The following is a 26,860-nucleotide window of genomic DNA, read 5'->3' on the forward strand; positions in this document are numbered from 1 at the left end:
GATATAAATCCTTTGTGACATTTCTACAGGATGTAAGGAGTTTGAATATACACAGAAAAATTTACAAAACATATATATCTGCTGTAACATCATACTTTTGATTTTGCTTTACATTTTTTTTTAATAAAGATTTTATCTATTTGACAGAGATAGAGAGAGGGAGAGCACAAGCAGGTGGAGTGGCAGGCAGAGGGAGAGGGAGAAGCAGGCTCCCCGCCAACCAAGGAGCCTGATAAGGGGCTCGATCCCAGGACCCTGGGATCATGACCTGAGCCGAAGGCAGACGCTTAACTGACTGAGCCACCCAGGCACCCCTCTGATTTTGCTTTACATTTTTTTTTTTAAAGATTTTATTTATTTATTTTAGAGAAAGAATGAGAGAGAGAGAGAGCACATAAGAGAGGGGAGGGTCAGAGGGAGAAGCAGACTCCCTGCTGAGCCGGGAGCCCGATGCGGGACTTGATCCCGGGACTCCAGGATCATGACCTGAGCTGAAGGCAGTCGCTTAACCAACTGAGCCACCCAGGCACCCTGCTTTACATTTTTTAAGAGCACTCTCTCATGAGGCAGATGTAGCAGCTATCCCCAATGTTGTCAATGAGGAAACTAAAAAATAATGTGAGTTAAATCTTATAGTAAGTTCATAGTGGTATTCAGACTAATATCTAGTTTTCCCAAAACCTAGATTTGTGGTCTTGTTATTTATAACCCTCTAGGTAATTTTTATGTAAATGTAAATCTGATATTTTTCTTTAAATCACAAGGAAATGGAACAAATTGGTTTGCAGTAGTTAATATACGCAATGAGAAAGACACTTTTTATATTAATTCCAATCCTGCAAAAAGAGTTAACAGTTTATCTTCAAAAAAATGTCAACCAAGTTTAATATATTTTTATTTGTCCAGTAAAAGTAACTTCACAACCTATTAAAAATGAAATTTTAACTGAAGAATAATTTGTTCTTTTTTCCATTAAAGCATAAGATAAAGGACAGCTGTAACAAGTAAATGTGTAATTATGACATGACAGACTAAATCAAGTACCCAAATAAATGTTAAAACATGAAAATTTATAGTCCTCTTACCTTTTCCTTTCTAAACTGGTAAAATACAATCAGAAAAAAAATTTACATAAAACCTGTTTTCTTATTGTAACTTGTGATTTATTGTTCTATTTAACTGAAAATGTTTTGGTTTCAGTTAGTAATTTCTGTAAAGTAGTACTTAAATGAGTTCCTAAAAATAACAATATTAGAGCTGTGAACATTATATTTAATCTCATCTAAAAAATTATACTAAAACTGTCATGATAAAAAAGGCTACAAAATTTCTTATTCTAAATTCCTTTTCCAGAATTCTAATAGAAAAGGAATTTTCAGACACAAATAGTTACTAGTCAGATAACGTATATTGCAATTTAGTATACTTAGCCGAAAAACAAACATCCTAAGAAAAGTTAAATTGTTTTTGTCATTCATCCTGTGCTATACTCTTCTCCTTATGCACCTTTAATAGTAGTCACAAATTCTATCCTGGAGACTCACCTTTTCTAACCAAATAGTGCTGACTCAACATTTCACCCCCACTTCACTTCTATCAATCAATTTGGATGTCTCAACATCAAGTTTAATAATCTGTTTATCGAGAATTGTTTCAAGGACAAAATTTCCATAAATTGCTCTAACACACAAAAAAGCAGAACTTCTAATTGTAGAACACAAATGTAAAATACAAGAAACTTTATCTCAACTTGAACACTAAATAATATCTGGGTGTTAAAAAAATAGGACTAAGATAAATAAATTTTACTCTCATATAATTTTTTTTTCTGTACAGGGTCAATATTTGTATTTAAATTATATGTTACTTATGCTGTCATTTCAAAAGAGAGGTTCCCAAAAAGCCTTTAGTAAAATTCTATGCTGAGTATATATTTGGTTCTTACATGTTTTTGTGTGAACTGTTCTAGAATTACTTATTTGATGAACATAAAGTCTATAAGAAGAAAATAATAAAAATCTTTTATCAAATAATTCCAGGTTTTGAACAATATCTGTAAATGTATTCTTGTATACCTGTATTCCTAATATTATTCTGTAGTATGATCACAGCAAGTAGATGGATTTTCCAATTCTGTGGGGAAATATTCAGTGTACTGAAATTTAACTGCATTTAAAGTCATTATTAAACACAAAACAAATCATACAATATTATCATATCCTAAATGGCAATTCAGCATTTTATTTATAGTCTCAGTAGTAAAAACTAAACCTAAAAGAAATGTGTATCCAACGTGACACATTTTCAATGTTTAAAGAACAGCCTGAATATGGAATTTAAAAAGTAATTATACTAGGGAAAAGCAGAGAATCCATGAAAAGATTTAAATCATTACTGCTAGAATTGATTATATTGTTATGTGCAAACTCAAAGGATTTGAGTCTTGGCTGGAGAAAAAAAAATGTAAATCTTTCATATATTCGGATTTATCCAGATTGAAAACTAGTTATATTGTAAAGGGATAAAAAGTTCTATGATCCTCAGAAGAAATGGAAATAATCTGTAAGAAAGATAAATTTCAGCCTTTTTACTAGCAGGAAAAACTATAAGGGCTAAATATCACTCTAGAATAATGTCCTTCAGAATACTTCTAGTGACCCTTCCAAGATAAATTTTTAAAAATACAATAAAAGGTAACAGTATCAGTTGTTGGTAGGTTAAAAACATATTACTGTCTAAAGCAAACCCAAGACTGGATATAACACAGATCAGAAAATTTTTATTATTCAGTTTAAAGTTGTAAAAAAAAAAAAGAAGTAGCCTTTTGCCTGTTCTCATATTTATATGTTATCACTCAATTTCTGGGAGGATTCCAAATCAATTAAGCTCTAACTTTAAAAAGCATTAAAGACCCTTACTGTAGCAAACAGTGTATTCTATAGTTCATCAATCTTACTTTCAATAAAACATAGGATTTTAAATAAGATGAAAATGATAGCAGTCTCCATAATCTTAAAATCTAGGTGAAACAAACATCCTCATGGTCCAATAACTTGTAAAACGTAACCAGGTCACTAGACCAACACACTAGTGTACAACTTTAATAATTTCTAGCAGCAAAACACCTGGAATAGCCATTAACAAATGTGTTCATTGGATTGTAGATTAATTTCTTTGTAAGAAGTAATTTTTAAAAAGTATAGTTCAATTGCAGGCAAACATAAAAGATATCAAAGATCTTGTTTATCTCCACCTTTCCCAGTGGAATCAGGTGCAACTGGAACCTTATTAGTTTCAACAAAAACAGATTCAAAGGCAGCTTCCTGTTCATCCAAAGAATCAGCAGCCGTAGCTCCTTTAGTTAGTGTTGTGTTGGTAAAAGATTGTTGCTGCTTGGAAATTTTGCTGGATTCCACTGCTTTTCTACCTCTTCTTTTACCAAGAATTTTGACATAATTAGCAGGTATAAGTCCTGTTGTTTGACCATCAAGACTAGCCAGAAGCCAACCACGCACTTTGGGTTGCTGTTCTGATGGAAGAAAAGACAGCCTTGTAAATACAACACACTTTGGAGTCCAACAAAATATTGATAATAAAATATTAAGTAAAATCTGTGTTATACTTACATAATAAAATTCATAAACAAATAGTATATATATTCAAAATCAAATGATGAGTAGGCTTAACAGTTTTAGGGTCCTTTCTTATAATTTATACTTTTTATTTTATACTTACTAAATATATTTTCAACCTTGAAGAACATGAAGTTTATATCAGTTGCTCTATTTATAGAATAAGGAGATTCGGTTCTCCCAAAAGCTAAACTAACATCAGTGTTTTTCATATTTTAAATCGAAAGTTAAATGAATTTCTCATTCTCAATAGAAGTTAGGCGCAAGCATAGAAAATATATACCTTTATACAAGCCAAATTTCTTTATATACTTTTGGCCAAAATATAAAATTCATTCTATGTGATTGTGACGAACAATCCTTTTTTTTTTTGTTTTTTTTTTTTAAGTAGGCTCCATGTTGGCATGGAGCCCAATATGGGGCTTGAACTCTGAGAACAATAGAGAAAAAAAATAAAACACTTAAAATCAACTATGTCTGTGACTGATTTTTGTTCTAAATGCTCAAACATACTTTATGTGAGCAATGGAGAAAAGCAAACAAGCAAAGCTAAAGTGTTAAGAGGCATCAATAGTGGAAGAATAATTTGAGATATAAAATTTTCCTGAAATATTACAATGTAATTGAAAGAAATCACACTTGATCTTTTTTATACTTTATTTAGATAAATTAAAACTAATTATCTGAAAGTGCTATTTTCACTAGAAGAAAAATATGAATATAATACTTAGAAGCCTAGATTTTGTGTATGAGGGATGAGGCAGAGATTTAGCAAATTTGATCCAAATTTTTCAGTTACTTATACAATAAACAAATAATGTGAACATTGAAGGTATTTTTTCCCTATATAAAGAATGACTAAAACTAAAGCAAGTTTCCATCAATAGATCACATGGAAAACAGCCAAAGTGGTTACGAGTATAGGTTCTAAAGTGGGACAAACCTAGGTTTATAGTCTAGCTCCATCATATCTTAGCTTTGTGATCTTGGACAATTTAGTCATTCTGAGTCTTAGTTTTCTCATAAGTAAAACAGGGACAGTATAATAAAAGTACCCACATCATACATTATAAGGGTTAAAATGCAAGATGTAAACTATAGTGCCTTGTACTATAAAGGACAGCTGTTATTGTCACTAGTATCTTAACAACGAAATGTTACTTTTCCTAGCAAACCTGAATCCCCACAAACACACAAAAATCTTTTTTCCCCCCAAATCCATTAAAAATTCTGATCATTACTGGGGAAAGCTAAAGGGAAAAGGCCATTTTGCCTGGGGCCATTAAAAACTATTAGTGACCTGGTCCAAAAATAAACCTGAGATGTGTATAAATTTTTTTGATGAGGTTCTCATGACAGTAATTCCTCAAATATTCAGGTTGGAGTTTCTGAAGTAAACACTATTCAAATAAAAAAGAAAGCAATACCAGTCTGAGCAATCAAAGACTAAGAGAGATACTTACATGACACTGGATAATTTCTTTGGGTTGTCAGATTTATTACATATAGTGCTTACTTCATGTTTTTATGTGGGGATTAACAGAGTTTGAAATTCAAGCTTTGAGTTTAGAAGAGATATAAACAAAATCTTTCCTCATCTCAGTGAAATATTATTAGAACAACCCTGTTGGGCATTTCTCTCCCACAGGCCCAGATTTGGAAGTTCTAAACTGACACGAAAGAGAAATCCTAGCAACTACTTCTGAGTTAACTAATAATGACCCGAGATCCTTTGTTGCAGTTTTTAATATTCCATTTACAAATTCAAAAAATTCACAGAAAATTCCAATTTATTCATGTTTTATTACCTTTGAGAGCTAAGTTTAGCATATCACCAGCACGGAAAGAAATTTCTTCTTCAGATACAGCAGCAAAATCATATTCTGCTCTAGCAACTACATGGTCATCGTCACCACTTGCCCAGTTTGTATTGTCTATAAACCAAATTAAGAATTAAGATTAAGGGTTAGGGTTTACAGTTCACTGGCTATGGTTTATAAACTACATAAGTTTATTAGCCAAGAGAAAAGTACCCCCCCAAAGTTAAATTCTATAATTAACACAATATAAAATCTAACAATATGTTCACTAGGATATCTATTATGAACTTTCTCTTTTTCTTCAAGCTCAAAATTACAATTACCCGTGTATTGTCTTACCCACTTCCCTGCAAGTTTTAGAAAAATAAGGGAATTATGTCCTATGTATCTTTGTATCCTCTACAGCATCAAGTTTAGTACCTTGTAAACAGTAGGCCGGCAGTGTGTACTGTTATATTAAACAAAGAATAAATAAATCAATAAGCCTATTTTGCTACATATTCATTTTCCAGTTTTTAAGTTCTTAGCTGAAAATATAACTGGATCAAAATATTAAATACAAATGAATATGAACAATGCTAATTTAACAAATCTATTCTTGAAATTTAAGATTGTTATATGGTTTTTTAACCCATTCTCTTAACTCTTACCTGTTACTTCATCATTATGGGTAGACAGCAGTTTCCAGATGAGGTAAGGACCACCAAGGATAACAGCAAAGAACAAGAATATTGGCCAAGATTTTGCTGAGTTAGCTGCTCTGTCCTCAGCACCAAGGCAAGAAACAGTTCCTTCACTTTCTGCCCATAGGTCCTCATTCTCAGAGCCTCTTCTTAAACCTATCATCCACTGCAATCGTCTGTAAAGATACCTTATAGTCCTAACTAATGCAAAAGCTGAAAAAACCTTTGTGAAATGTATTTTTAACCGGGAAAAGTGATTTGCTACATCCAATACAGCCCTGAAACTGTTATAGACAGCTGAAAAGGTAGCATCCATCATCATACTGACGGAGGCAAATGCATGCACAATACTTTCAATGGACTGAAATGCACCTCTGCTGCTTTCTTCAGCTTGCTGAACAAATCTACTAGGTGGCAGATCATCTACACGGAGGCGGTTATAGCCCAACCCATTATATCCATAACTATAAGGGCTATAGCTTCCATAAAACGAATTTCCATAGGCACCATATCCTGAAGAAAATGAACTGTAAGCAGGTCTGAAAGTATTCACACTGCTGCTTCCTGTCTGCTGTGATGGCCTTGGAAGAATAGGTGGGGGCACTCTGGTAAGTGTTGGTTGTCCAGGTCTTGTCAATAAAGTAGGACCCAAATCAGCAGATCTAAAACCAAATAAAGATTCAAAAAAGTAACTTAAGCACATAAATTCAATTCAAAGTAACTATTAAACACCTCTTACATATCTAGTGTTAACAACAGATCTATTGACGATGTGGTAAGAATAAGGAATAGTCTCTAATATCCACATGCTTAGAATCTCAGTCTTAAAATGAACAAGTAAAATAGCTGACTAAACTCTGCTATTTTGTTTACTTATGCTGGCATTATTAGAAGTATCTTCAATCTATTTTCTCATAGGTACAACGATGTACCTGTCTATCCTTGCACCTAAATGGCACTATCTTAATCACTATAGTTTTATAATAGGTCTTAGTATCCAATAAAACAAGTCCTCCTACAATGTTCAACTTCAGGAGTGTTTTGGCTATTTGACACTTTGAATTTCCACATACATTTTAGTATCAGAGCTTGAAGTTCCACACCCTCCCCCCCAAAAAATCCTATTGAGATTGTTTGGGATTACACTGAATCTGTAGGTTGAGATAAACCACATCTTTATCATAAGAGTTTCAACTCACATTTATTAGGTCTCTTAAAGATTTTTCTCAATAATGGTTTTTAAAAATAACTTTATTGAGTCTCTATAATGTTTTATAGTTTCCATGTGGCAGGTTTTCTCTAAGTTTATTCATATATACTTGATATTTTTTGATGCTATTGTAAATGGTGTCTTCTAGAATTTCAGTTTGATACTGTTACATAGAAATGATAGATCTTTCTTTTTTTTTTAAGATTTTATTTATTTATTTGACAGAGAGAGAGAGAGAGAGAGACAGCGAGAGAGGGAACACAAGCAGGGGGAGTGGGAGAGGGAGAAGCAGGCTTCCCGCTGAGCAGGGAGCCCGATGCGGGGCTCGATCCCAGGACCCCGGGATCATGGCCTGAGCCAAAGGCAGACGCTTAACGACTGAGCCACCCAGGCGCCCCTAGAAATGATAGATCTTTAAAAAAATATAGTCCTTGTATCCAGCAATCTTGTTTTTGATTCTATTGGATTTTCAAAAATCTTAAGGATTTGCAGTCATATTGTATGTGAATAATCGTAGGTTTATTTCTTCTTTTTTCAATCCTTACAGCTCTGATTATTAAGCTATTATACCTCAGATATGCTGTAGAATCTTGAATAGAAGTGATAACAGGCATCCTTGTCTCATTCCTGAACTCAAAGGGAAAGTTCTCAACAAGTCACCATTGATTATTATGTTTGCTGCAGGGCTGCTGTAAATTTAGAAGTTCCTTTTCCATTTCTATTTACTAAGAGTTTTTAGCATGAATGAACACTGAATTTTATTCTCAGCATCAAGATTAAGATTTTAATTATGAATTCAATTTCTTTATTATCATGCCACTTAAAATAAGGTCTGTGGACCAGTGCTAATTATGAGTCATATATACTGATCTAAAGTACAACAAATGAGACTGTTTAAGTAACATGACATTGCCATATTTTTACTGTATTTTATAAAAGTATTGGCTATCAGCACAAATATTTTGAGAAGGACTACTATAGGACTATTTCTTTTTTTTTTTTTTAAGATTTTATTTATTTCAGAGAGAGTGTGAGAGCGATCACGAGAGGAGGGTGAGGAACTGAGGGAGAAACAGCCTCCCTGCTGACTAGGGAGCCTGATACGGGACTTGATCCAGGGACTCCAGGATCATGACCTGAGCCGAAGGCAGATGCTTAACCGACTCAGCCACCTAGGCGCCCCATCTTCTCTATTTTTAAATTACACCTTGCTTCATCCCCTAAATTTCTTCCATTCCTTTCTGTATTTTCTGTACTTTTGTCTCTTTGTGCAAAAATATGTTGGATATTTTCTTCCTATCCTTCAAGTCACTGCTATTCAAGGGCCAATCCATCACAAAATAAGTATCTTGTGCCATAATGTAAATCAATGAATTCTTAATGCTAATTAAACTAAATAGTGTGCTCAGTGTCAACATTGCTTTACATCCCGGATGAAGTTTCCTTATCTTGTGGACTGTTATTACACAGTTTGAAACACAGCCAGTCTGTACTCTCGGTAATTACAGAACACACTTAGAACACTGCCCTAAATCACTAGTTCTCTCTGTAGCAATGTCTAATCTGTGGTTAAACCCAATGAGTTCTTAATTTTGGTTATTATAGTTTTTGTTCTAGATATTCCTTTTCCTTTTAATACTTTCCAAATATCTGCCAAAATTCCTTTGTTTTCTTCCATTGCCTTCAATGTGTTAAACAATACTAACGTAAAGTCTCTTTGGTAACCCCATTTTCTGGAGTCCCTATGAATCTGTTTTCTCATCTGTTGTTTTACTTAGTTTCCATTTATGTTTTCTAATGTCTTTCTGGGTCCTGCTATTTGGTTTTGCTTATGCATCAGACATACATGAAGAACTGTAGCAATAATTTGAGACCCTGGATGATGCTCTCTTCCTCCAGATGTATTTCATTCTGGATACTGGTTTCTTAACTATCCTCTAGTTTACTTCAGGCAGGCTGCTAAGGCTATTATCAATCCATGATATCCTTAATCTAATTTCAGGAACTGAGATGATTTGAAGCTGGGCTTATATTCCTCTTAAGGGCCTGTTTGCTTCTTTTATACCCTCATATCTAGGTGTATCTTTTCAGGGTCATAACACAAGTTGTAGGTAATTTATCAGCACCTCCAGACAACTAGACTCTAACCATCCTCCAAGAGTCTGTCAAAAGTGCTCTTCAACTGGCTTCTCATCATCCAAACTGCTTCTTTTAGAATCAGCAGCAGCTTCTATGGGAATCCACTCTCACTTTTGTGGATTTCCATCTTTCTCTAGATCTGGGCTCCATAAATCTTTACCTTCTTATCTGTTTGTATTTGCTTTCTTTCTCTCACTCTCTAGTCTTTTAAAAATTCTTGAACTGGGGCTCCTGGGTGGCTTAATCGTTTAAGTGTCTGCCTTCAGCTTAGGTCATGAACCCAGGGTCCTGGGATAAGACCCCATATCGTAGGGCTCCCTGCTCAGTGGGGAGCATGCTTCTCCCTCTCCCCCTCCCCACAATCATGCTTACACACACATGCTGTCTCTCTCAAATAAATAAAATCTTAAAAAAAAATTCTTGAACCATTGAAAGTAACCTGTAGACTTGATACATTTTTTTAAAAGATTTTATTTATTTATTTGTCAGAGAAAGAGAGAGAGCATAAGCACGGGGAGGAGCAGGCAGAGGGAGTAGCAGGCTCCCCGCTGAGCAGGGAGGCCCACATGGGACTTGATCCCAGGACCTTGAGCTGAAGGCAGATGTTTAACCGACTATGCCACCCAGGCATCCCTAGACTTGATAAATTACTACTAAATACCTCAGTATCCTAAGAGCAAAAATATTTCATACAAAACCATATCATTTTCCCATCTCTAAAAATTAACAATTCCATCATTATCCAATTGATATTCAACAGATAACAATTACCATCAAATGTCTTTAAACAGCTTTAATAAGATAAAATTCATATACCATGAACTCAGCTATTTAAAGAATAAAGAGCTATTTTAAGTATAAAAGTCAATGGGTTTTTTTGTATATTCACATAGGTGTACAACTATCAACCTATGTAAATTCCAGAACATTTTCATCATCCCAGAAAGAAATCACATATTCATTAGCAATCACTACCTATTTCCTGCTCTATTCCCAATCCTAGGCAACAACTAATCTAATTTCTATCTCTATGGGTTTGTCTATTCTGGATACCTCATGTATACTCAACTCTTGTTATTTTCAATAGTCATCCTATAAAGTTGCTGTGAACATTGAATTAGCAAATATGGAAGCACTGCTCCTGAGGGAACAAGGCACTTCAGCACTATGCGTAGGGGCCATTTTAAAATAGCAAAATCACCAAGAAAAATATGAAAAATGTGGCATCCATTAAACTGTGAAAAGGACACCTGTTTATAACATGAAGCTGAAACAAAAAGCCAGAGTGTTGGAATGCTGGGGTGGCTCAGTCGTTAAGCGTCTGCCTTCGGCTTGGGTCATGATCCTGGGATCCTGGGATCGAGTCCCACATCGGGCTCCCTGCTTGGTGGGGTGCCCATTTCTCCCTCTCCCTCTGCTGCTCCCCCTGCTTGTGCTTTCTCTCACTCTCTCTCCCATTCTCTATCAAATAAATAAATAAAATCTTTTTCAAAAATGTCTTTTAGGCTGTTGTGGTTTTATTGAACAAAAATTCAGTTAAGGTTCACACATTGCATTTGGTTGTTTCCTCATCTCTTCTAAATTAGAATTATCTGTTTCTTTTAAATGTCCTTGACTTCTTGAAGAGTAAAGCCAGTTTTGTTTTATTTACTTATTTACTTATTTATTTTTAAAGATTATTTATTTATTTATTTGACAGGGAGAGAGAGAATGCACAAGCAGGGGGAGCAGCAGGCAGAGGGAGAGGGAGAAGCAGACTTCCCTCTGAGCAGGGAGTCCAATGCAGGGCTCAATCCCAGGACCCTGGGATCATGACCTGAGCCGAAAGCAGATGCTTCACCGACTGAGCCACCCAGGCGCCTGAGCCAGTTTTGTTTTAGAATGTCTTACATTCTGGATCAGTGTTTCCCCAAAATGTTGTTTGTTTTTTTTAGAGAGAAAGCACATGGTGTGGAGAGAGAAAGAGGTAAAGAATCTCAAGCGGACTCCTGGCTGAGCACGGAGCCCAACATGGAGCTCAATCTCACAACCCTGAGGTTATGACCTGAGCCGAAATCAAGAGTTGGATGCCAGGGCACCTGGGTGGCTCAGTCGTTAAGCGTCTGCCTTCAGCTCACGTCATGATCCCAGGGTCCTGGAATCGAGCCCCACCACTGGGCTCCCTGCTCCGCGGGAAGTCTGCTTCTCCCTCTCCTACTCCCCCTGCTTGTATTCCCTCTCTTGCTGTCTCTGTCAAATAAATAAATAAAATCTTAAAAAAAAAAAAAAAGAGTTGGATGCCTAACTGAGCCACCCAGGAGACCCCAAAATGTTATTTAAATGTATCTTTATCCTCTATATTTCCAGTTAAATTAAACATTGCATTTAAAGGTTTAATTAGAATCAGGTTAACATTTTTGGGAAGAACAATTCATGGCTTATGTTTACTTTATGTTGTATCACATCACAAAAAGTGGAACCAAACTTTAAAAAGGGTCAGCTGACTAACAAATAGTGTAGCATTTTCTGGTTTTCATGAAGTAGCTCTGCTCTAAAGTAGGAGCAATAATAGATAAAACAAAGAGAACAAACAGGCATATCTAGACTTATGGAATAGAAACTAAACAAAAAGAAAAAAATTATTATAAGGGTGAAGCTATGGGCCTACTCAATTCTGGGTCTGAAATCAGGCTGTGACAGTCAGGATTTATATTTCTAGGAAATAATAAGAACTAATAGTGCTCCATTCAAAGAACTAGTTTTGGGTGCCTGGGTGGCTCAGTTGGTTAAGTGTGCCTTTGGCTCAGGTCATGATCCCAGGGTCCTGGGATCGAGTCCATATCTGGCTCCTTGCTCAGCAGGGAGCCTGCTTCTCCTCTCCCTCTGCCTGCTGCTCCCCCTGCTTGTGCTCTCTCTCTCTCAAATAAGTAAATAAAAATCTTAAAACAACAACAAGAACAACAACTCACTGGTTCTCTTAAAACAAACAAAACGAACAAATGGAACTAGTTCATTGTTGAAGCTGTGGGTTGGAATGCAATACACTGACTTCTAAAAACAGATTATAAAATTTACTGACAATAGTTTAAGATTTTTAGAAAGTTACAGAACTAAGAAGAGTAGGACACTGATTAACATCTCAAGTGCAGGAAATGAAACAAGTTAACAACTGACTCACTGACTTGGTGACTTAATCTTTGATATCCTTAATCTAAGCCACCATTTTTATACAGGTTCTTACATGGTAGGGTGGATGCTGAAGGAGCAGGGAGAGGCAACAGAAACCTACTAGACAGAAGTAAATGTAGAAGGGAAAGGAAACAACTCAAAAACTCAAAAAGGAAACAGAACCTATTCAAAACAAACATATCAAGAAGACACACAAGAAGAAATAAAAACACTAAGAAACCCAACTAACAAAAATCAACAATTAGAATGAAAATTCAGGTTCTTGGGAAGATGGTGGAGGAACAGAGGGTCCTAGTTTCATCTGGTCCATGGAATTCAACTAGATAGCTATCAAATCATTCTGAATACCTGCAAACTCAACCAGAGATCTACGAAAAGAATTGCTGTAATTCTGGGGTGCCTGGGTGGCTCAGGTGGTTAAGCGACTGCCTTTGGCTCAGGTCATGATCCTGGAGTCCCGGGATCGAGTCCCACACCGGGCTCTCCGCTCAGCGGGGAGTCTGCTTCTCCCTCTGACCCTCCCCCCTCTCATGCTATCTCATTCTCTCTCTCAAATAAATAAATAAAATCTTAAAAAAAAAAAAGAATTGCTGTAATTCTACAAATAGAAAAGTGACACTTTTTGCAAGGTAGGAGATGCAGAGAAGTGAATTTGAGGTGATATATTAGAAGATAAACTGCAGGGGAAGGGAGCCTCCATAAGCCAGCTAAGGGAAAGTGATATAGCAGCAAAACATAAAATTGGAACTTTTAGAAATCTCCTCTGGTGGGGGATGTCCCTGACTTAAAAGGTGCTCAGGTGGCTAAGGTGGGTGGAATCCTAGATGGGACAGTGTGGTCTCAGGATCCCCAGGGTCACAGAAAGAACAGGGGTGCCTGGGTGCAGCAGAGTTCCCAAGCGTCAGAGCAGGGAAGCCAGCTGCAAACAGCGAGCCCAGGACAGGGCTTTCAGCTTGGTGTTGCCATAAACTTTGAACCATGGCACTGTTGGGCAACGGCTCTCCAAGCAGGGGCCCAGAAAAAGGCAGAACCCCAACGTGACCCCCCCCCCATGTCCTGGGAGGATAGGTGTGGGTGCTCACCACAGGAGTCTGTAAAGTTTAGAGACTCCAAACAGGGTCGCATGCCTGAGACAAAAACACTCGGTCACAGGCTGGGTGAACATGGGGCAGAAAGAAGCCAGGGAGACAAGAGTGACTGACTGCTTTTCTGTGAGGAATCACTAAAGAATGGGGGGCATGAATTTTCACATCCGGGGCTGGAGATCTGGGTGCAGCCATTTTCATCCTCTAAAGTGGTATGGAAAGACTTCAGGGGAAAAAAGCCACATAGAACAATCCAAAGCTGCTTACACTGAGCCCTGGCCCCCTGGCAAGGGGGTGTGTGATTCCGCTGGGGCAAAGACACCTGAGAATCAGTGCAACAGGCTCCTCCCCCAGAAGACCAGCAGGAACATTCAGTAATACCAAGTCTACCGATCACACGGAACTGCAAAACTCCAGTGCTAGGGGAAAATAGCATATAGAATTGAGGACTTTTTTCCCATGATTCTTTAGTCTGGCAGTTTAAATTTTTTTCTTTTTTCTTTCTTCCCTTTTCAACTAGTTTCTTATTTTATCAACTCTTTTTTTAAGTCTTTTTTAATTTTCATTTTTACATTTACTATATATGTTATATATGCTATATACATAGTATAGGTCTATTCTAATATAGAATATTAGAATAATTGGGGTTCCAGAGGAAGAGGAGAGAGAGGGAGAGGGAGAGAGAGGGAGAGAGAGGGAGAGAGAGGGAGAGAGAGGGAGAGAGAGGGAGAGAGAGGGAGAGAGAGGGGGAGAGAGAGGGGGGGAGAGAGAGAGAGAGAGGCAGAAGGTATATTTGAGCAGATTATAGCTGAAAATTTCCCCAATCTGGGGAAGGAAACAGGTATTTGAGTCCAGGAGGCACAGAGAACCCCACTCAAAATCAAAAATAGGTCAACACCTTGACATATAACAGGGAAGCTTGCAAATTTCAGAGACAAAGAGAAAATCCTGAAAGCAGATTGGGACAAGAGGTCCTCAACCTACAGAGGTAGAAACATAAGGCTGGCAGCAGACCTATCCACAGAGACCTGGCAGACCAGAAAGGACTGGCATGATATATTCAGGGTGCTAAATGAGAAAAAGATGCAGCCAAGAATACTTTAACCAGCAAAGTTGTCATTCAGAATAGGAGAGATAAAGAGCTTACAGGACAAACAGAAACTAAAAGAATTTGTGATCACTAAACCAGCCTGCAAAAATTATTAAAGGGGATCCTTTAAGTGAAGAGAGAGCCCCAAAGCAACACAGACCAGAAAGGAACAGAGACAATATACAGAAACAGTGACTATACAGGTAATACAATGGCACTAAGTTCATATCTTACAATAGTTACTCTGAATGTAAATAGGCTAAATGCCCCAATCAAAAGACGCAGGGTATCAGAATGGACAAAAAAGCAAGAATCCTTGATATGGCTTTCTACAAGAGACTCAATTTAGACCCAAAGACACCTTTAGAATGAAAGTGGAGGGAGGGGTGCCTGGGTAGCTCAGTTGGTTAAGTCGCTGCCTTTGGCTCAGTTCATGATCTCAGGGTTCTGGGATCAAGCCCCACGTCAGGCTCCCTGCTCAATGGGGAGTCTGCTGGTCACTCTCCCTCTGCTGCTTCCCCACTTGTGCTCTCTTGCTCACATACTCTCTCAAATAAATAAAATCTTAAAAAAAAAATGGTGGAGAACCATTTATCATGCCAATGGACACCAAAAGGAAGCTGGGGTAGCCATCCTTATATCAGACAAAATAGATTTTAAACCAAAGACTGTAATAAGAGATGAAGAGGGACACTATATCATAATTAAAGGGTCTATCCAACAAGAAGATCTAAAAATTATAAATATTTATGCCCCTAACACGGGAGCAGCCAATTATATAAACCAATTAATAACAAAATTAAAGAAACACATTGATAATAATACACTAATAGTAGGGGGCTTTAACACCCCACTCACTGCAATGGACAGATCCATCTAAGCAGAAGATCAACAAGGAAACAAGGGCTTTGAATGACACACTGGACCAGATGGACTTCACAGATATAGTCAGAGCATTCCATCCTAAAGCAACAGAATACACATTCTTCTCAAGTGCATACGGAACATTTTCCAGAACAGATCACATACTAGGTCACAAATCAGGTCTCAACTGGTACCAAAAGACTAGAATTATTCCCTGCATGTTTTCAAGCCACAATGCTTTAAAACTTGAACTGAGTCACAAGAGAAAAATTGGAAGGAAAACAAATGCATGGAGGTTAAAGAGCATCCTACTAAAGACTGGATGGGTCAACCAGGAAATTAAAGAATTTAAAAAATTCATGGAAACAAATGCAAATGAAAACACAACTGTTCAAAACCTTTGGGATGCAGCAAAGGCAGTCCTAAGAGGGAAGTATATAGCAATACAAGCCTTTCTTAAGAAACAAGAAAATTCTCAGGGCACCTGGGTGGCTCAGCCGTTAAGTGTCTGCCTTTGGCTCAGGTCATGATCCCAGGGTCCTGGGACTGAGACCCGCATCGGGATCCCTGCTAGGCGGGAAGCCTGCTTCTCCCTCCCCCACTCCCTCTGCTTGTGTTCCCTCTCTTGCTGTGTCTCTCTCTGTCAAATAAATAAATAAAATCTTAAAAAAAAAAAAAAAGAAATAAGAAAAGTCTCAAATACATAACCTAATCTTATACCTAAAGGAGCTAGAGAAGAACAGCAAATAAAGCCTAAATCCAACAGGAGATGAAAAATAATAAAGATCAGAGCAGAAATCAATGATATAGAGATTAAAAAAAAAAACAGGGGAACAGATCAAGGAAACTAGGAACCAGTTCTTTGAATTAATAAGATTGATAAATCCTGGCCAAACTTATCAAAAAGAAAAGAAAAAGGACCCAAATAAATAAAATCATGAATGAAAGAGGAGAGATCAAAACCAACATCAAAGAAATACAATTATAAGAACATATTATAAGCAACTATATGCCAACAAATAAGGCAATCTGGAAGAAATTGATGCATTCCTAAAAACATATAAACTATCAAAACTGAAACAGGAAGAAATAGAAAACCTGAACAGACCCATATCCAGCAAGGAAACTGAAGCAGTAATCAAAAATCTCCCACAAACAAGAATCCAGGGCTAGATGACTTCCCAGGGGATTTCTACCAAACTTTTAAAGAAGAATTAATACCTATATTTCTGAAGCTGTTTCAAAAAATAGAAATGGAAGGAAAACTTCCAAACTGGTTCTGTGAGGCCAGCATTACCTTGATCCCAAAACCTGACAAAGATCCCACCAAAAAGGAGAATTACAGACGAATATCCCTGATGAACATGGATGCAAAAATTCTCAACAAGATACTAGCCAATAGGCTCCAACAGTACATTAAGAGGATTATTCACCACCACAAAGTGGGATTTATTCCTGGGTGCAGGGGTGGTTCAACATCTGCAAATCAATCAAGGTGATACACTACATTAATAAAAGAAAGGACAAGAACCATATAATCCTCTCAATAGATGTAGAAAAAGCATTTGACAAAGTACAGCATCGTTTCTTGATTAAAACTCTCCACAGTGTAGGGATAGAGGGAACATACCCCAATATCATAAAAGCCATATATGAAAAGCCCACAGCAAATATCGTTTTCAATGAGGAAAAACTGAGAGCTTTGTCCCTAAGGTCAGGAACATGACAGGGAGGTCCACTCTAGCCACTGTTGTTCAACATAGTACTAGAAGTCCTAGCCTCAGCAATCAGACAACAAAAAGAAATAAAAGTTGTCCAAATAAGCAAGGAAGTCAAACTCTCACTCTTAGCAGATGACATGATACTCTATGTGGAGAACCCAAAAGACTCCACCCCAAAATTGCTAGAACTCATACAGGAATTCAGCAAAGTGGCAGGATATAAATCAATGCACAGAAATCAGTTGCATTTCTATACACTAACAATGAGACAGAAGAAAGAAATTAAGGAATCAATCCCATTTATAACTGCACCAAAACCCAGAAGATACAGAAGAATAAATTTAACCAAAGAGGTAAAGGATCTGTACTCTGAAAACTATAGAATACTCACAAAAGGAATTGAGGAAGACACAAAAAATGGAAAAACATTCCATGCTCATGGACTGGAAGAACAAATATTGTGAAAATGTCTATGCTTCCCAAAGCAATCTACATATTCAATGCAATCCCCATCAAAATACCATCAACTTTTTTCATAGAGCTGGAATAATCCTAAAATTTGTATAAAATCAGAAAAGACCCCGAATAACCAAAGGAATGTTGTAAAAGAAAACCAAAGCCGGAGTCATCAAGATCTCAGACTTCAAACTCTATTACAAAGCTGTAATCATCAGGACAGTATGGTACTGGCACAAAAACAGACACATAGGTCAATGGAATAGAATAGAGAACCCAGATATGGACTCTAAACTGTGGGGTCAACTAATCTTCAACAAAGCAGGAAAGACTATCCAATGGAAAAAAGACAGTCTTCCACAAATGGTGCTGGGAAAATTGGGACGGCCACATGCAGAAGAATGAAACTGGACCATTTTCTTACACCATACACAAAAATAAATTCAAAATAGATGAAAGACCTAAATGTGAGATAGGAATCCATCAAAATACTAGAGAACACAGGCAGAAAGCTCTGTGACCTTGGTCACAGCAACTTCTCGCTAGACACGTCTCCAAAGGCAAGGGAAACAAAGGCAAAAATGAACTATTGGGACTTCATCAAGATAAAAAGCTTTTGCACAGCAAAGGAAACTGTTGACAAAACCAAAGACATCCTACAGAAAGGGCGAAGATATTTGCAAATGTTTTGTCAGATAAAGGATTAGTATCCAAAATGTATAAAGAACTTATCAAACTCAACACCCAAAGAACAAATAATCCAGTCAAGAAATGGGCATTAGACATGAACAGATATTTCTCCAAAGAAGTCATACAAATGGCTAACAGACACATGAAAAAAATGCTCAACATCCCTCAGCATCAGGGAAATACAAATCAAAACCACAATGAGATACCATCCCACACCAGTCAGAATGGCTAAAATGAAAACAAGTCAGGAAACAACAGATGTTGGTGAGGATGCGGAGAAAAGAGAACGCTCTCACAGTGTTGGTGGGAATGCAAGCTGGTACGGCCACTCTGGGAAACAGTACGGAGGTTCCTCAAAAAGTTGAAAATACTATGGTGAGCGCTGTGAATTGTGTAAGACTGATGAATCCCAGACCTGTACCTCTGAAACAAGTAATACATCATATGTTTAAAAAAAAAAAGATAGTAGGAAGGCAAAAATGAAGGGGGAGAAATCGGAGGGGGAGACAAACTATGAGAGACTATGGACTCTGAGAAACAAACTGAGGGTTTTCGGCGGGGCGTGGGGGGATGCGTTAGCCCAGTGATGGGTATTAAGGAGGGCACATATTGCATGGAGCACTGGGCGTTATATGCAAACAATGAATCATGGAACACTACAACAAAAACTAAAGATGTAATGTATGGTGACTAACATAAAAAAAAAAAAAGAAAAAAAAGTTGAAAATAGAGCTACCCTATGACCCAGCAATTGCACTACTGGGTATTCACCCCAAAGATACAAATGTAGTAATCCAAAGGGGCACCTGCACCCCAATATTAATAGTAGCAATGTCCACAATAGCCGAACTATGGAAAGATCCTAGATGTCCATCAACAGATGAATGGATAACGAAGATGTAGTGTGTGTGTGTGCCACATACACACACAATGGAATGTTACGCAGCCATCAAAAAATGAAATCTTGCCATTTGCGATGACACGGATGGGACTAGAGGATATTATTCTAAGTGAAATAAGTCAATCAGAGAAAGCCAATTATCATATGATTTCACTCATATGTGGAATTTAAGAAATGAAGCAGAGGAGCATAGAGGAAGGGAGGGAAAAATAAGACGAAATCAGAGAGGGAGACAAACCCTAAGAGACTCTTAACCACAGGAAATAAACTAAGGATTGCTGGAGGGGAGGGGATGGGGTATGGGGTAACTGGGTGATGGGCATTAAGGAGGGCATGGGATGTAATTGGCACTGGGTGTTATATAAGACTGATGAATCACTGAACCCTACCCATATTAACTATATGTTAATTAAATGAGTATCAATTTAAAAAAATAATGAAAATTCATTCAAGGAAAAACAAATTTTATATAACAGCTAAACATTAAAATAGTTGAAGAGCTCAATGAAGCAATATCATCTATGAAATAAAAACTGAAATGAAATAAAAACATGTAAATATGAAAAAAATCCATTACAAATCTTAGACATGATTCTCCCAGCCACAGGGATTGTCTTGCAACTATCAGGGAAGAAGAAAATTAGTTGTTGTACACTAAGGAACACAGTGGAAAATACAGAAGTTGGGGAATTCCACTTCAAATAATGGCATTCTAGGTAATCAGACTAATCCTCCCACTAAAAAAAAAAACCTAGGGTGCCTGGGTGTCTCAGTCGTTAAGCGTCTGCCTTAGGCTCAGGTCATGACCCCAGGGTCCTGGGATTGAGTCCCACATCAGGCTCCCCGCTCGGCGAGGAGTCTGCTTCTCTCTCTCCCTCTGCGCCTACCCACTGCTCATGCTCTCTGTCTCTAATAAACAAAATCTTAAAAAAAAAAAAAAAACTAGGAAGGCTAAAAAAATATAACATTACCTGTTTAAAACATGAGAGAACAAGGCATTGAGGAATTAAGAAGTTAATATCCAGGAGAAAGAAAAAACTCAGAGTCCATTTTGAGAAGTTTCTCAAGGGACAAGGGTCAATCTGGAAGATGGCTGAAGGACATGAAGCTGTGCAGGGCTTTCAACAGACTCACTGTACTAAGAAGACAAAAACTAGAGTTCAGAACCCCTAAAGAGGAGGGCCAACGTAAAACCCCACACTTCAGACTGGGACCTTAAAGGGCCATATACTAGGAATAAGGGTGAAATGGTATACAAGAAATAGGCTAGCCCTGGCAGGAACTAAAACCACAGCTTCAAACTGGCTCAATTCTTGACTGGATTAAAATGATCCTACACTGCTAGTGGCATAAGGTGCCTGTCAAACGTAAAACTCTCAAGAGAAAGATAGCATCCTTGGTCTCAAATTGCCTTAAATTATCTATATACAATGTCCAGCTCTCATTAAAAAATAATTTGTCCTATATGAACACTAAACTATTATGTCAAAAAAAAAAATAGAACATCAGATAATACAAAGAGATCCATAGGGGTCCAGATAATGGAGTTATTAGGAAGAGACTTTAAACAACTCTGACTAAAATATTCAACGAAAAAAGACAAGACTGAGATTTTTCAGCAGAGAATAGAAACTATAAAGCAGGACCAAATGGATATTCTAAAACTAAAAAATTAAAATTATCAAAACTATGAATTTAATGACTGGTTCAATACCAGATTAGACACTCGGAAAGAAAAACATCAGTGAACCAGAAGAGAATTCAGAAGAAAATACCCAGGATGAAACATGAATAACAAAAGAATACATGCAGAAAGGAGTTTAGGGTATGGGCTGTACAGTGAAATAAACAGCATATATGCAGTTGGAGTCAAAGGGCTGAAAAGATGATGGGCATAAGCAGTATTTGAAGAGATAATGGCTGAGACTTTTCTGATGTAGTGTGTGTTAATTAATGAATGACATTAAGTCAGATGCAAGTATCTCTATGAATACCACCCCAAATAACACAAAGCCATTCGCACTGAGGCCCAACAAAGTATAATCACTGAAAACCAAAAACAAAGAGAAAAATCTTTAAAGCCACCAGAGGAAAAAAGAGATTTCTTTCAAAGAAGCAAGAATACAACAGAAATGGCCCAAACTCTTGGAAAGCTTACAGAAAATAAAAAGCCAGGGGGGAAAAAAAAAGGAAGCCAGGAAAAATGTCGGTCCCTTAAAGACAATGTTGAGTTAGCAGATCCTTAGACTCTCTAGACTTCCTGTTAACAAGGAATGTCTTTACAGTCCAAGGTGGAGTAAGTCATACATTGTTACTTGTAGCAGAAACTATTCCTGATACAATGTTTAATAGGACTCCCGGAAGAAGAGATGGGAAAGAATCGTGTTTAAACAAAAGAGATATAATTAGTGAAAATTTTCCTGAATTAAAGAAAGATTGGATCCTTAGAGTGAACATTATAGGTACTGAGCATGAACACTGTAGCTACTGAGCAGGAGGAAAAAATATACGTGTCTGTATATTCATACCTGAATAGAGCATAATAAAGTTGCAGGGGACCAAGGTATCAGGTAAAATCTTAAAGGCTACTAAGAAAAAAATACTCTACCTATAGAGGAATGAAAATCAGACTCAACAGAAAAATTTCTGTAGTTATACAACCTGGATATAAAGCCAAAAAAGTATAGTAAAAGAAAGAAAATTACAGGCTAATTTCACCTAAAATATATATGCAAAGGTCTTAAAATATTAGAACAGAATTCAACATTATATTTTACAAAATAATCACAATTAAGCAGTTCACCCATAAATTTACTCATGATTCAACATGAGAAAGTTAACTGATGAAATAAACCACATTTTCAAATTAATTATCTCAATAAATGCATAAAAGTCATTCATAAAATTTATACTCCATAATAAAAATCTGAGCAAGGTAAGGAGATAGAAGTTCAAAAGGAAAGCTATTAAAAACAGAAAAGCAAACATCATACTTCATAGTGAGATTTGGGAAGCATTCCGATGAAAGTCAGGAGCAATACAAGGATGTTGGTTATCTATGCTGGCTTATTTGTAAATGATAGGACTGTCAGCATGGAACACAAGAGAAATTTCAACTAAACCACCAGAACAAATTAAGTCTAACTTAGGCTAGATATAAAAGATGGAAAAGTACCTCATGGAGATAGTTATAAAACATTATTTAAGGCAAAAAAAGGTCCAAATTCTCATAAAGTTCCAATAAAAATCCCAGTCTTTTTTATAAAGGGTAAATATAACAAAGGCAATTTTGAAGAACAGCAATGTGTGGAGGCTGTTGACATACCAGGTACCAAAACTTATTAAAAAGACAGTGTGGGGGGGGTGCCTGGGTGGCTCAGTCGTTGGGCGTCTGCCTTCGGCTCAGGTCATGATCTCGGTCCTGGAATGGAGCCCCGCCTCTGGCTCCCTGCTTGGCGGGAGGCCTGCTTCTCCCTCTCTCACTCCCCCTGCTTGTGTTCCCTATTTTGCTGTGTCTCTGTCAAATGAATAAATAAAATCTTAAAAAAAAAAAAAAAAGACAGTGTGGGGGTGCCTAGGTGGCTCAGTCGGTCAAGTCCAACTCTTGATTTCAGCTCAGGTCATGATCTCAGGGTTGTAAGCAGGGGTCCCTCAGCAGGGATTCTGCTTGAGATTTTCTCCTTCCCCTTCTGCCCCTCTTCCTACTTGTTTTCTTTAAAATAAATAAATACAATCTTAAAAAAAAAAAAGACAAGAAGGCGCCTGGGTGGCTCAGATGGTTAAGCGTCTGCCTTTGGCTCAGGTCATGATCCTGGAGTCCTGGGATCCAGTCCCGCATCGGGCTCCCCTGCTCCTTGGGAGCCTGCTTCTCCCTCCGCCTTTCTCTCTCTCTGCCTCTCATGAATAAATAAAATCTTAAAAAAAAAAAGACAAGAGTGGTGCTAGCATAAGAATAGAAAGACCAACAGAACATATGGGAAAGTCCTCGAAACAGAACCACACATTTAGGAAAGCGTAACAGGATGTAGATAGCATTATAAACTAGTACAGAATAGATAAATTAATGGTACTGGGATACTTATTCCCATGGGGGGAAAATATATATTCTCTATTTTGCATTCCTTTTGTACAAGAGAGTCAGTTCCAGGTGGATTACATGTATGAATGTGAAATGCAGAACATTTAAAAAAATGAGAGAAAAAATTTTTTGATCTGAGGCAGAAAGGGTTTCTTAACCAAGACATAAAAAAAAACAATAAAATATGAAAATTTTGGCTATATTTAAATGAAAAGTATCTGTACAACAAAAATGAACATGAATATAAATAAAGAAGACAAGCCACAGACTGAAAGAAATTGAAAACATACAAACAAAAATAGAATTAGTATGAATAAAGGACTCTTTTAACAAGTTAATAAGCAAACCTAAAGCCAATAAAAAAGTGAGCAAAAGATATCAACAGAAAACACTCAAATGGCTAATTTAACATTCAAAAAGATGCTCCATCTTATTACTAACCAGAGAAGTGCAAATTTAAATTAAATATCATTTCACATCCATCAGATTGGCAAATTCAGAACTAAAAAATAACATCATCAAGTGTTAGAAAGAATGTAGAGAAACAGAACACCTTGCCAGTGAAAATGTAAAAAACTGGTATAAAACCACTTTGGGGAGCAACTTGGTAATAGTACTTGAAGCTAAGCATACCCACCACCAAGCAATTCCACTTCCAACAACACATTGTTAGAAAATCCCCTGGAGGGGCGCCTAGGTGGCTCAGTCATTAAGCGTCTGCCTTGGGCTCAGGTCATGGTCCCAGGGTCCTGGGATAGAGCACCACGTTGGGCTCCCTGCTCAGCGGAGAGCCTGCTTCTCCCTCTCCCACTCCCCCTGCTTGTGTTCCCTCTCTCACTGGGTCTCTCTCTGTCAAATAAATAAATAAAATCTTAAAAAAAAGAAAGAAAAGAAAACCCCCTAGAAATGTGGATAAGGAGAAAGGCACAAGAACAGTCACTGCAGGGGTGCCTGGGTGGCTCAGGTCATGATCCTGAGGTCCTGGGATCAGGTCCAGAATTGGGCTCCCTGCTCTGCCGGGAGTCTGCTTCTCCCTCTCCTACCCTTCCTCTCCCCTGCTGCCGCTGTTCTGTCTCTGTCTCTCTCTCAAATAAATAATCTTAAAAAAAAAAAAAAGAGAATGGTCACTGCAGCAGTTTTTAATTCATAATTAATACTTTAATACCTACAACAGAAAAGTTTAAAAAAAAGTTTTTTTTATTCATTCGAGACACAGAGATACAGAGAGAGAGAGAGAGAGAGAGAGAGAGAGAATGAGCAGGAGAAGCAGAGGGAGTGGGAGAAGACTCCCCGCTGAGCAGGGAGCGCAATGCGGTGCAGGGCTCTATCCCAGGACCCTGGGATCATGACCTGAGCCGAAAGGCAGACGCTTAACCATCTGAGCCACCCAGGCGCCCCAACAGAATAGTTTTTTATACAATAGAATATCCTACAGCAAATAAAATGAACTACAGCTATATGTATGAACAAGATAAACCTCAAAATCAATAATATGTAATGGAAAAACATTTTGCAAAATGATACATAGTTTGAACATATTTATATAAAATCTAAAAACACACTAAACACTATATATACATATATATAACACACAAACCTAAGTACTAAGATATAAAATAAAGTATAAAAACATAATTGGGTACACTAAACACCAAATAGGGACAGTAGTTATAGCAGGAAAGAATGGGAAGCTTAACTGTTTCTGTAATTTTTATTTTTAAAAAAATCTGAAAAAAAAATCTGAGGCAAATTTGGAAAATTTTTCTTTTCTTTCTTTTTTTTTTTTAAGATTTTCTTTCTCTCTCTCTGAGAGAGAGTAGAGAGAGAGAGCGCACCAGTGGGGTGAAGGGCAGAGGGAGAAGCCGACTCCCCGCTGAGCAGGGAGCCCAATGCGGCTGGATCCCTGAACTCTGGGATCATGACTCGAGCCGAAGGCAGACGCTTAACTGACTGAGCCACTCAGGGGCCCCTGGAAAAATTTTCTTAAAGTTAAGTGTGAATACACAAATATTCATTGTCTTACACTCAACCAGTCTCTACGTGTTTAAAATTCACAATGAAGAAAAGTGGGAAAATGGTTACTTTTACATAAACAGAACTTTAAAAAGATGCCAGAGTATAAAACCTGTCTTCCAAATAGCTGTCAAAAAATTTTTTAGAAAGTCAAATCACTCGTAAAAAAGGTAGCAGGAAGTGCCCCCCAGCTTAATAGTATAATTAAAGCTTATTACTTGTTATGTATCTATCATTATTAAATTAAGTTCCTAATGTGTTCAAGCATCTTGACATTTAAATAAGGATTACAAGATTTTAAGAACATAGCAGAAATACATTCCAGTATATTGGGGACTTTTATATGTTAGGTAAACCTACTATGGTAGGTGATCTGCCATTCGAATCTCATCATCTAAATTTACATGTCCAGATCCACCCAACATGAAACACACAAGGCTGTGAAACTCTTCTTTCATTGTATTTTAGCCTTTTTTCCCATTAAACACTCATTAAAAACAAATTAAAAAACACACAGGCCTTAGAAAAGTGACACGCTATTTTGCACACAAAGGCCATCCAGTGGCCTTGGATTTAGAACTCCCGCTTGAAAGTTGCTTCTCCAAATCCTTATCCACAACATTGCTGAGGTAGCTGAAAAACAACGCAAAGCGTATAGGCTTGGGTTCCAGTTGTGTAAAACCGACCTTTTGTGCTTTCACCAATTTCTCGAGAGGTTGTTAAAAGCTTTGGGGAGACTTTGCTCCCTGTCCAGCCGGGGCTGGGCAAATGCCAGCTACTCTCATCTGCGAAAGACCGAAAGTCTAACGCTTTTAAGAGGGTCAAGCAGTTCTGTCACGGTGTTCCGCTAACAGAAAGGAGCAGGAAGGGGCCCCCTTTCTTCCAAGCACCGGGACCCAGTGAGGCGCCCAGGGGCTCCCTGGAGAGTATCCGTACCGAGAGCCGTCGAGTCAGAAACAGCTGTCTGACATAGAAATTCCCCACACTGGCGTCCTTTCCCTACCTTGAACCCCTCAACGTTGAGGGCTGGTTGAGAGGGGGAGGGGACACCTCAGCGCAACAACGGCCTCAACCGTCTCCCGCCAAGTCCCCACTCCGGCCCACCAAACCCGCGGCCAGAAGAATCCCACACTCACTGGAAAGTGGGGCCAGGTCCTGGTCCTGGCCCGGCCCCAGGAATTCGGCGGGTCTCCCAGGGTTTCGGGGGAGGAGGCGGCTGGGAAGCCATCTCCTCCGCCTCCGCTCGGCTCTTGGTCCGCGCTGGGACTCCCCAGGCCCGGGTACACTAGCGCCTCACGCGCCAGGCAGAA

General features: G+C 37.8%; 1 protein-coding gene across 1 annotated transcript; it reads right to left on the bottom strand.

Annotated features, from left to right (window-relative positions):
• Nucleotides 1-877: 877 nt before the first annotated feature.
• PEX13 (peroxisomal biogenesis factor 13) lies at nt 878-26,838 on the bottom strand. The gene is made up of 4 exons (XM_025868658.2): nt 26,687-26,838; nt 6,103-6,797; nt 5,441-5,566; nt 878-3,529 (listed from the first exon to the last, which is right to left on the bottom strand). Exons 1-4 carry the CDS (start codon nt 26,776-26,778, stop codon nt 3,231-3,233), a joined length of 1,212 nt encoding a protein of 403 aa, XP_025724443.1. The 5' UTR covers nt 26,779-26,838; the 3' UTR covers nt 878-3,230.
• Between the last annotated feature and the right edge of the window lie 22 nt (nt 26,839-26,860).

Source organism: Callorhinus ursinus, unplaced genomic scaffold (assembly GCF_003265705.2).
Source record: "Callorhinus ursinus isolate GAN/ISIS: 27379988/994484 unplaced genomic scaffold, GSC_fseal_2.0 scaffold10, whole genome shotgun sequence".
NCBI classification, from domain to species: domain Eukaryota; kingdom Metazoa; phylum Chordata; class Mammalia; order Carnivora; family Otariidae; genus Callorhinus; species Callorhinus ursinus.

Excerpts from the sequence above, each read along its gene's own strand:
- PEX13 (XM_025868658.2), bottom strand. The coding sequence starts at position 26,778 with ATGGCTTCCCAGCCGCCTCCTCCCCCGAAACCCTGGGAGACCCGCCGA. Across the intron at positions 6,798-26,686 it reads GGACCTGGCCCCACTTTCCA|ATCTGCTGATTTGGGTCCTA; the intron begins GTGAGTGTGGGA and ends ATTTGGTTTTAG. Across the intron at positions 3,530-5,440 it reads GCTAAACTTAGCTCTCAAAG|AACAGCAACCCAAAGTGCGT; the intron begins GTAATAAAACAT and ends TTCTTCCATCAG.